Raw genomic sequence first — 10,524 nt, 5'->3', positions numbered from 1 at the left:
AAAAAAAAAAAAATTCTGGGGGAGAAATATTCCTCAAATTCTATACATAGCTCTCAAGATATTCTTGGACACGTAAGGCCTTATGCAATTTACCTCCCATGGACCCCTTTTCTCAGGAATCTACCAAATGATGAGAGAAAACAAGAAAGAAGACAATATGGAAGTCAGGAAGCAGCAGCAAGGGGAATTCCCAGAATGATAGAGAAGGGAAATCCCAGGCTGATATATCCGTATAGTAGCCTTAAAGATCAACAAGCCTAGACTGGAATAAGATAATGGAGGGCTCAGGAGGAATTTTTTGAGGTAAAAAAGAAATAGATTATCGAATAATCTCACTTTGTAGAAAGCTGTATTGAGAGGCTCTGGAAAGTGTGGTAAGAGTGGACTAGCAGCAACTTTTTTGAGACATGGTCTTTCTTTGTCACTCAGGCTGGAGTGCAGTGGTATGAACACAGTTCACTGCAACCTCGACCTCCTGGGCTTAAGCAATCCTCCCACCTCAGCCTCCTGAGTAGCTGGGACAACAGGCACATGCACCCATGCCCAGCTAACTTTTATAGTTTTTGTAGAGATGTGGTTTCACCATGTTCCCCAGGCTGGTCTCAAACTCTTGAGCTCAAGTGATCTGTCTACCTTGGCCTCCCAAAGTGCTGAGATTACAGGTGTGAGCCACTGTGCCTGGCCTGACGAAATAGAAAACTAAATAAACAAAAAATAAGGCAATTATTAAATCTAGAAAAAAAATTGTAAAAGAAGGAAAAACAATCCATTTACACTTATAGCTCAGCAATGAATATTTCATAATTACAATAATACACAACATCAAATACTGATTTAATAAAAAAAATTGTAACTGTTACAGGAGGACTGGTAAAATGGTCGTGATGAGTGGGATGTGGGGTTTAAGACTATGAAATTCCAATGTGCCATAATGGTTTCTTGTGCTTTATTCATCTTGAATAAATGCCACTAGAGAAATGTAGTGTCAGTCTTCTATGACATGAAATGTGTTAAATGTACAATAACTAGATTCTTAGCTGTGGAATAATCTGGGCCTAAGTCAGTTTGTGGAAAACTAAGTTCCCTACAAGCAGAGTGGAACGACAGCAAAAGTGAGAAATAGGCCTAACTTATCAGCCTTGAGATCTAAGGCAAATCATTTAACCTCTAAATACAGTCTGAAATTAAGTATCTGTTAAAAGGAGATGTTTATCCATGGTCATGTTACAGAAGTATTAAATGAAAGACAGTACAGAATAGAACATGGACTGTCCCAGTCAGGCCTGTGTTACATACGGTCTCCACCTTTTCCATTCCCTCAGTCAGTGTGTACAAGTTATTCTGCCTTTCTCCCTAAGCAATGGCCACAATCCAACATTTTATGTTGTTACTAAAATTTCAAAAAATTGTATATGTAACCTTAAAAGAGCCAAAATGGAACTAGATCATCCATTAAAACAAACAACTAGTGGTGGCCCACTAAAGTGATTTCATAAATTGTGTCATGACCTATATTTTGAAAAACATTCCATAAATTGCAGTTTCATCATTGTAAAATACTTTCACCTATAAAACATAAAATAGCCAGGTGCAGTGGTTCACGCCTGTAATCCCAGCACTTTGGGAGGCTGAGGTGGGCAGATCACTGGAGGTCAGGAGTTCGAGACCAGCCTGATCAACATGGTGAAATCCCGTCTCTACTAAAAATACAAAAAATTAGCCAGGCGTGGTGGTGCACACTTGTAATCCCAGCTACTCAGGAGGCTGAGGCAGAAGAATTACTTGAACCAGGGAGGCAGAGGTTTCAGTGAGCTGAGATCACGCCATTGCACTCCAGCCTGGGCGACAGAGCAAGATTCTGCCTCAAAACGAACAGACAACAACAACAAAAAAACATAAAATAGAACTTATCTCATAGGATTATTCTAGAAAACTCTTAGTACAATGCCTAGCACATAGTAATAACTATGATAAAAAAAAAAAACAACCTATATTAACTTTAAAGCACAGAGCAAATATCAGATGTTATTTGTCTGCAGTCCCCTATTTCATTAAGAATAGTGGGATGCCAACCACATTAAAGATATCTTCATATATTTTACTGGCAAACTATCAGAGCAATAATCACAACAATAACAACAGCTAACACTTAAAAATAGTGCTTACTATGTACAGGCATCTTTATAAGTGCTTTACCCATATTAACTCATTTAATCCTTCTATCTCCTCTGTGAGGTAACAACTATTACTATTACTCATTCTTGTTTCACAGACAAACAAACTGAGGTAGAGAGATTAAATAAGCTTGTTTTGCCATAAACATAGCTGGCTTATGGCAGATCTGGGATTCAAACTCAGTAGTGTGGCAATGCAGACTGTGCTCTTAACTGAAAATGCTGGCCGGGCGCGGTGGCTCAAGCCTGTAATCCCAGCACTTTGGGAGGCCGAGGCGGGTGGATCACGAGGTCAAGAGATCAAGACCATCCTGGTCAACATGGTGAAACCCCGTCTCTACTAAAACTACAAAAAATTAGCTGGGCATGGTGGCACGTGCCTGTAATCCCAGCTACTCAGGAGGCTGAGGCAGGAGAATTGCCTGAACCCAGGAGGCGGAGGTTGCGGTGAGCCGAGATCGCGCCATTGCACTCCAGCCTGGGTAACAAGAGCGAAACTCCGTCTCAAAAAAAAAAAAAAAAAAAGAAAATGCTGTTTTGTCTTTATAGTAGAAAATATTGGGGCAGGCAGGTAAAGGGTCCAAGTTATAAGGCATAGTAAAAGATGTCATCTGTAGTAACAAATGAGAATCAACTGGGCAAACAGTTACTGAACGTTCCCCATGAGCAAGATGTGATTCTACTTAGGGGCACTCACCATCTAACTGGGAAGAAATCTTGAGCCAAGGGGCTGGGGAACACAGAAGAGGAAAGAGCGATTTTTGCTAGAAAAGGGATGACAGTTACATAACAATCAGGTAATGATTATTTCCTTTACTCCTCATAGAAGCCCTTTGAGGGACTCTAATCCCTTTTTACAGACAAGGTACCTAAGGTTCAAAGAGCTCAGAAACTTGTCCTACCTGCCCTGGTCTCAGATCTATGTCTCTGATTTTATCCTTGGGACTACTGCTTCAACTTGAGACCTCGAAAACTGGCACTGCAATGTAACCATTTCCCAGAGCCCCTCTCTCTAATGCCACCCGTGGCCACTGGCCTTCCACTCCGTATCTAATTGTCATGGACATCCATATCCATTCTCTTTTCCATGGTCTCCATGGATCTCTCCCTTTTCAAGCCTAATCTTATTACTCAGTCTTTGTATCCTATCTTTTCATCTTCAGTCTCTTGCATCGTCAATGAGCTCCCCTCCTTCTTTTTTTAGCCGCCTTCTCTACCTTTAAACACATTAAGTCCTCTCAATCTAACCAGGATTCCACCTAGCAGAATGATATTCTCCAGAATCTTTCTTCTTTCCTTTTCACTCATGCTAACCAGATATTCCTAAAAATTCCACATCTAGGTTTCATTACTTCACTTGAGCAATTTTACTTATTTGAAGAATTTTTAAGGCTAGAAAACACAAGGTAATAAAAGGATGCATAAACTCAAAGAGCAAAGGAACAAACAGAATCGTCTCTAGTACCTGAAGGAGAGAAGGTTTCTGGAGTGGTTGCTGCAGTGCTGGAATTCCCCTCCCAAGGTTCTGTTCTGGCATCCGTGAACTGGTTATCTGGAAACCATGTTCCATTTGGTGAAACTGTAGTGCCTATAGAATTAGTGCTTGCTGTTCTTGTGGTCCCATTGTCAGAGTCTGAAGAATTGGCAGTGGTTAAATAGGTGGGTCCCAGAGTTATATTTGGGCTGAATGTTGGTGCCACAGAAAGAGAAGGTAGTGAAGAAGTTGGATTTGAAGTTTTGGCCTCTTCTTTAACTGGTTCTGCCGTTGATGTGTTAATTAATCTTGTAATTCCTACAGAAGGTGCAACTACAAACACCAAAAAACAAGGAAATAACACATGAAGAATGTGAGGCTAAAAAGTTGAGACACACAAGCAGCAAGCCTTAATAAACTTTCAAACATATGGAGACCAAGCAAAGAACAATCCCCCCAACACCCAGCCACCCCTTATGTTTTTATCTAATGCTGAACCCTTCCTATCTTTTCCAAAGGACTACAGTTTAATGGAGAAAGACACAAGATTTTTCACTTAGTTCCTCAGAAACCACAGAGTTGTAAATGTCAACAGTTTATTTTACTTTTCAGAAAAGAACACATAATCTCTTTCATTTATTTAAAGCAGCTATGTATATGAAAAACAATGCTGAGCATTCAATACAATTCCAAGGTTTCCAAAAACACCTATTTTTGCTATCACTCTGAAGAAAATTTTTATATTCCTTTCTTCAAATACCATCTAAGTTTTCAAATTTGGCTCATTAAATGTGAAACCAAAATTTCACTTCAAATAGCAACTTGATCAAATGACAATTTACCTGTGGTAGCATTGTTGGCACTGACACGTATCAGACCACTGCCAAGCAGGACAAGAATGAACCAGGAATCCATGCTTATCTGAAAATAGGGAACCATGTTAGATGAAGTCTTGTATTATCATGACTATGTCTGAGCTGCTCACCTGAAGAGTATTCTGGATTTCTAAGCTATTAAAACGTGTGCCTAAACCAACGATCTTTTGGGAGCCTGATATGCATGTTTCCCCAGACATTCAATAACTAATTGAGTCTTTAGAAAGACTATCGCTTATCTGAAATGGTTGAGCACCAGAAGTGTTTCAGATTTTTAACCAAATTTTGGTTTTGAGTTACGCATCCCTAATTCAAATTTCCTTTTTTTTTTTTTTTTTTTTTTTTTTAAAAGAGTCAGGGTCTTGTTCTGTTGCCCATGATGGAGTACAGTGGTATGATCATAGTTCAGTGCAGCCTCCACCTCCTGGACTCAAAGTGATTCTTCTGCCTCAGCCTCTTGAGTACCTGGGACTACAGCCATATACCAACACACTTGGCTAATTAAAAAATTTTTTTTGCAGTGCCAAGAGTCTCACTGTGTTGCCCAGGCTGCTCTCAAACTCTTAGGTTCAACTGCTCTTCCTGCCTCAACCTCTCAAAGTGCTATGATTACAGGTGTGAGCCACCACACCCAGTGCCTAATCCAAATTTGAAATCGAAAGTGTCCCAATGAGCATTTCTTTTGAGTATCATGTCTGCTCAAAAGGTTTCAAATTTTAGAGCATTTCAGATTTTGGGATTAGGGATATCCAGCCTGTAAAAATAAAAATAAATCTGTGTTTTAAAAATTATTTAATTTTTTTTTAGAGATGGAGGTTTCTCCCTGTTGGTCCAGCTGGTCTCAAACTCCCGACCTCAGGTGATCCGCCCACCTCGGCCTCCCAAAGTGCTGGGATTATAGGCATGAGCCACTGCTCCCAGCCTTGTTTTTTGTTTTGAGACAGAGTTTCACTCTTGTGGCCCAGGCTGGAGTGGAGCAATGGTGCGATCTCGGCTCACTGCAAACTCTGCCTCCTGGGTTCAAGTGATTCTCCTGCCTTGGCCTCCCGAGAAGCTGGGATTACAGGCATGCCCCACCATGCCCAGCTAATTTTGTATTTTTTTTTTAGGTAGAGATGGAGTTTCTGCATGTTCATCAGGCTGGTCTCAAAATCCTGACCTCAGGTGATCCACTCGCCTTGGCCTCCCAAAGTGCTGGGATTACAGGTGTAAGCCACCACATCCAGCCAAAAATAAGTCTTAATAGCACTCTTTTTACTCTTTTTTTTTTTTTTTTTTTAGATGGAGTCTCCCACTGTTGCCCAGGCTGGAGTACAATGGCATGACCTTGGCTCAATGTAATCCCTGCCTCCTGGGTTCAAGTAGTTCTGCCTCAGCCTCTCGAGTAGCTGGGATTACAGGTGTCCTCAACCATGCCCAGCTAATTTCTTGTGTTTTTAGTAGTGACAGGGTTTCACTATGTTGGTCAGGCTGGTCTCACACTCCTGACCTTGTGATCTGCCTGCCTCAGCTTCCCAAAGTCCTGGGATTACAGGTGTGAGCCACTGTGCCTGGCCAGGATTTATTTTTTAAAGCATTGAAAGTTTTTTGTTTTAGAGGCAGGGGTTTGCTCTGTCGCCCAGGCTGGAGTACAGTGGCATGATCACAGCTCACTGCAGCCTCAAACTCCTGGGCTCCTGTCTTGGTCTCCCGAAGTGCTGGCATTATAGGTATGAGCCACCATGCCATGACAAAAATGCTTTTTAAAGCAGTGATTCTCAATCTTAGCTGTACTTTGAAATTATCCAAAAAACTTCTTTTTTTTTTTGAGATGGAGTTTCACTCTTGTTGCCCAGGCTGGAGTGCAATGGCGTGATCTCAGCTCACCACAACCTCCACCTCCCAAGTAGCTGGGATTAATCAGCATGTGTCAACATGGCCAGTTAATTTTGTATTTGTAGTCGAGATGGGGTTTCTCCATGTTGGTCAAGCTGGTCTCAAACTCCTAAACTCAGGTGATCCACCCACCTCAGTTTCCCAAAGTGTAGGGATTACAGGCGTGAGCCACCATGCTCAGTCCAAAAAACTTTTAAAAAATGTCCCCTGTGCTAGACTGCAGCTTTGTGGGTGAGAGCTAGGTAGCAGTCCCTTTTAAAGCTCCCAAGTTGATTGCTTTACAGTTTTCAGAGTGAGAAGTACGGAGAGGGTAGGCTGACTGCACTGATGTACAGCTGCCCTTCAAGGAACACATATAGCTGTTCTCAAACTTTATTCCACCTCAAACCATGTAAGATAGTAGCGCATTCCCACCAGTAATAGTGGTTTGTTCATTCATTCAAATTTGTATGCCCTATACTGAGCTAGGTGCTAGAGAAACAACTGGGGAGCAATATACTCATAAGCCCCATCTTCACAGGACTCACAGTCTAAAGTGTTCAGTATGGTAGTGACTCTCCAAGGGAAGTAGGACAAACATCCTCAAGAGACACATGAAAAATCTCAGGTGTAGTAGGGAAGAGAGGGAGATGCAGCAGGTGGTTCATATATACCCCAGGAGTTTGCCCCTGGTACCAGCAGCCATGCCTAGCAAGGAAATGAGTTCAGCAGGGGCCTTCTTCAGGTGCATCCACGTAAGATTGTGACCATTTCCCCATTCTTCCTAGGCTATGATCATTAAATCAGTGATATATTGTTAGATTTTCATATAACTTAAATTTTTATAACTGTGGAAGGTCTGGAGAGTGAATTAACACTGATCTATGGTAGAACTCAGCTCAGTTACTACCTGAGTATAATCCAAAATTGGAAACTCATACAATTTTCACAAGGGTCAGAAAACAAGTGGAGGGCTGACTATTATATATGTATACATGTCTATTCTTGATAAATCAATAGAAAATGGTTTTGGGAAAAATAACTACATATTTCAGGAGAAGGAGTTAGACCATCACCTCATTCTATACACTAAAATTCCACATAGGTTTAAAAATTAAATGCTTGAAAAACACATTTTAAAAGAAAATAAATGAATATGTGAGCTCAGGATGAGGAAAGGCTTTCTAAGCATAAAAGGCAATGTAAGAAATCATAAAGGTAGAAGTGGAATATCTGACAGCAGAAAAACAAAAGTTCCTAAACGTAAAGAAACCCATTATAAACAATATTTATGGATAGGAAGTCGCAATATTGTCAAGATGTCTGTTTTTCCCAAAGAAGCCTATAGATTCAATGCAATCTCAGTTATAATCTCAGCAAGCCATTTCATGAATATAAAAGGGCTGATTCTAAAATTTACAAGGAGAGGCATTAAGACTCCAAAGGGCAAACTCAATATTAAAGAAGAGTCAACAGATTAATGCTATTGGACTTCAAGACTTACTTTAAAGCTATGGTAATTAAGACAGTGTGGTAACAACAAAGGAAAAGATGAATAGATCAATGGAACAGAATAGAGATCAGAAACAGACCCACGTAAATATAGACAACTGACAAAGGAGGAAAGGCAATAAAATGGAGCAAGATAGTCTTTTCAACAAACGATACTGGAACTGGACAGCTACATACAGAAAAATTAATCCATATCAGACCTTATACCTTTTACAAAAATTAACTAAAAATGGATCATAGACCTAAATATCAATCACAAGACTATAAAACGCCAAGAAGATAACAGGAAAAAATCTAGATGACTTTGGGTATGGCAAGAACTTTTTAGATACAACATCAAAGACATAATCCATGAAAACATAATTGATAGTCTAGACTTTATTAAAATATAAAATGTCTACTCCATGAAAGATAATGCCAGGAGAATGAGAGGACAAGCCACAGACTAGGAGAAAATATTTGCAAAAGATACATCTGACAAAGGACAAATAATTCTTAAACTCAACAAGAAAACTAACAACTAGATTAAAAATGGGCAAAAGACCTGAACAGACATCTCACCAAAGAAGAGTAAGGCAAATAAGCATCTGAAAAGATGTAGAACATCAAGTTATTAGGAAACTGCAAATTAAAACAGGATACCACTACCCACCTACTAAAATGGATTTTGGTTTTAAAATCCAAAACATTTGACAACACTACATGTTTATAAGAATATGGAGCAACAGAAACTCTCATTCATTGCTGGTGGGAATGCAAAATGGTACATCCACTTTGGAAGGCAGCTTGGTAGTTTCTTAAAAATATATATATACTCAGGCAGGGCACAGTGGCTCACAACTATAATCCCAGCACTTTGGGAGGCTGAGGCAGGCAGATCACCTGAGGTCAGGAGTTTGAGACCAGCTTGACCCACGTGGAAAAACCCCATCTCTACTAAAAATACAAAATTATCTGGGCATGGTGGCACATGCCTGTAATCCCAGCTACTTGGGAGGCTGAGGCAGGAGAATTGGTTGAGGCAGGAGGCAGAAGTTGTGGTGAGCCGAGAATGCGCCATTGCACTCCAGCCTGCAAGAGTGAAACTGCATCTCAAAAATAAAACAATAATAAAAAATAAACTTTTACCACATGATCCAGCAATTGTGCTCTCCTTGGTACTTACCCAAATGAGATGAAAACTTATGCCATTAAAAAAACCTCATGCAAATGTTTACAGCAACTTTATTCATAACTGCCAAAACCTGGAAGCAACTTTCGGTAGATGAGTGTTTATAGCAACTTTATAATTGCCACAACTGGAAACAATCAAGATGTCCCTCAGTAGGTGAATGGATAAATAAGTGATGGTACATCCAGGCAAGCAAATATTACTCACTGCTAAAAAGAAATAAGCTAAAAACATGAAAATACATAGAAGAAACTTAAACTCATATTACTGAGTGAAAGAAGCCAATGTGAAAAACCATGGAGACGGTAAAAGATCACTGGTTTAAAAAAAAGAAAAAAAGAAAAAAGGCCAGGTGAGGTGACTCATGCCTGTAATCCCAACACATTCAGAGGCCAAGGCAGGTAGACTGCTTGAGCTCAGGATTTCAAGACTAGCCTGGGCAACACGGCAAGACCACATTTCTACAAAAAAAATACAGAAATTAGCCAGACATGGTGGTATATGCGTGTAGTCCCAGCAACTTAGGAAGCTGAGGTGGGAGGATCACTTGAGCCTGGGAGGCCAAGGCTGCAGTGAGCAGTGATTGCACCACTGCACTCCAGCCTGGAAGACAGGGCAAGACCTTGTTTAAAAAAAAAAAAAAAATCAGCAGTTGTGGGGTTAGGAAAAGGTAGAGAGGAATAAGTAGGTAGAGCAGAGGATTATCACGGCAGTCAAACTCTTCTGTATGATACTACAATGGTAGACATGTCATTATACATTTATCCAAAACCACAGAATACACAGCACCAAAGCTTGGGTGATAATGAGGAGTCAATGTTGGTTCATCAATTACAATAAAGGTATCACAGTGGTGTAGGATGTGGATGAGGAAGCTGTGCAGGTGTGGGGGGCAGGGAGTATTTAGGAACTATTCGTTCTCATTCTCTCTCTCTCTCTCTCTGTCTTTCTCTCTTTCTTTCAATGGAGTCTCACTCTGTCACCTAGGCTGGAGTGCAGGGGTGTGATTGCAGCTCGCTGCAACTTCCACCTCCTGGGTTTCAGTGATTCTTCTGCCTCAGCCTCTTCAGTAGCTGCAATTACAGGTGTGTGCCACCATGCCCAGCTGATTTTTGTATTTTTAGTAGAGATGGAGTTTCACCATATCGGCTAGGCTGGTCTCAAACTCCTGACCTCAAGTGATCCGACTGCCTGGTCTCCCAAAGTGCTGGAATTACAGGTGTAAGCCACTGTGCCTGTTCCGAACTCTCTATACTTTCTGATCAATTTTGCTGTGAACCTGAAATTCTCTAAAGTCTATTTTAATTTTAATTTTTTCTTATTTTTCCAAGAAAAAAATAAATATTTTAAAAAAGAAAACAAACTCTCATAAGTAATATAAATAATTGAAACAAGAACTCCTAACAATATTGAAAACACCAGAGCCCAATTTTGAAAAATCTGAAGCACCTAAACATAATTTAT

At 40.3% G+C, this 10,524-nt stretch overlaps 1 protein-coding gene across 5 annotated transcripts in view; it reads right to left on the bottom strand.

Annotated features, from left to right (window-relative positions):
* PTPRA (protein tyrosine phosphatase receptor type A) overlaps positions 1–10,524 on the bottom strand; it is a 175,060-nt gene that overhangs the window by 72,360 nt on the left and 92,176 nt on the right. For all 5 annotated transcript variants that reach the window (XM_017504762.2, XM_017504763.2, XM_017504760.2 and 2 more), the window contains 2 exons: positions 4,491–4,569; positions 3,640–3,981 (listed from right to left, as the gene is read on the bottom strand). In XM_017504762.2, coding sequence (XP_017360251.1) covers positions 3,640–3,981; positions 4,491–4,563 — 415 coding nt within the window. In that variant the 5' untranslated portion in view covers positions 4,564–4,569. The remainder of the gene's footprint in view (positions 1–3,639; positions 3,982–4,490; positions 4,570–10,524) is intronic.

This window comes from Cebus imitator, unplaced genomic scaffold (genome assembly GCF_001604975.1).
Source record: "Cebus imitator isolate Cc_AM_T3 unplaced genomic scaffold, Cebus_imitator-1.0 Scaffold328, whole genome shotgun sequence".
Lineage (NCBI taxonomy): Eukaryota > Metazoa > Chordata > Mammalia > Primates > Cebidae > Cebus > Cebus imitator.
Note: the sequence above shows the minus strand (reverse complement) of the source record. Positions and strands in the feature narration are given on the sequence as shown.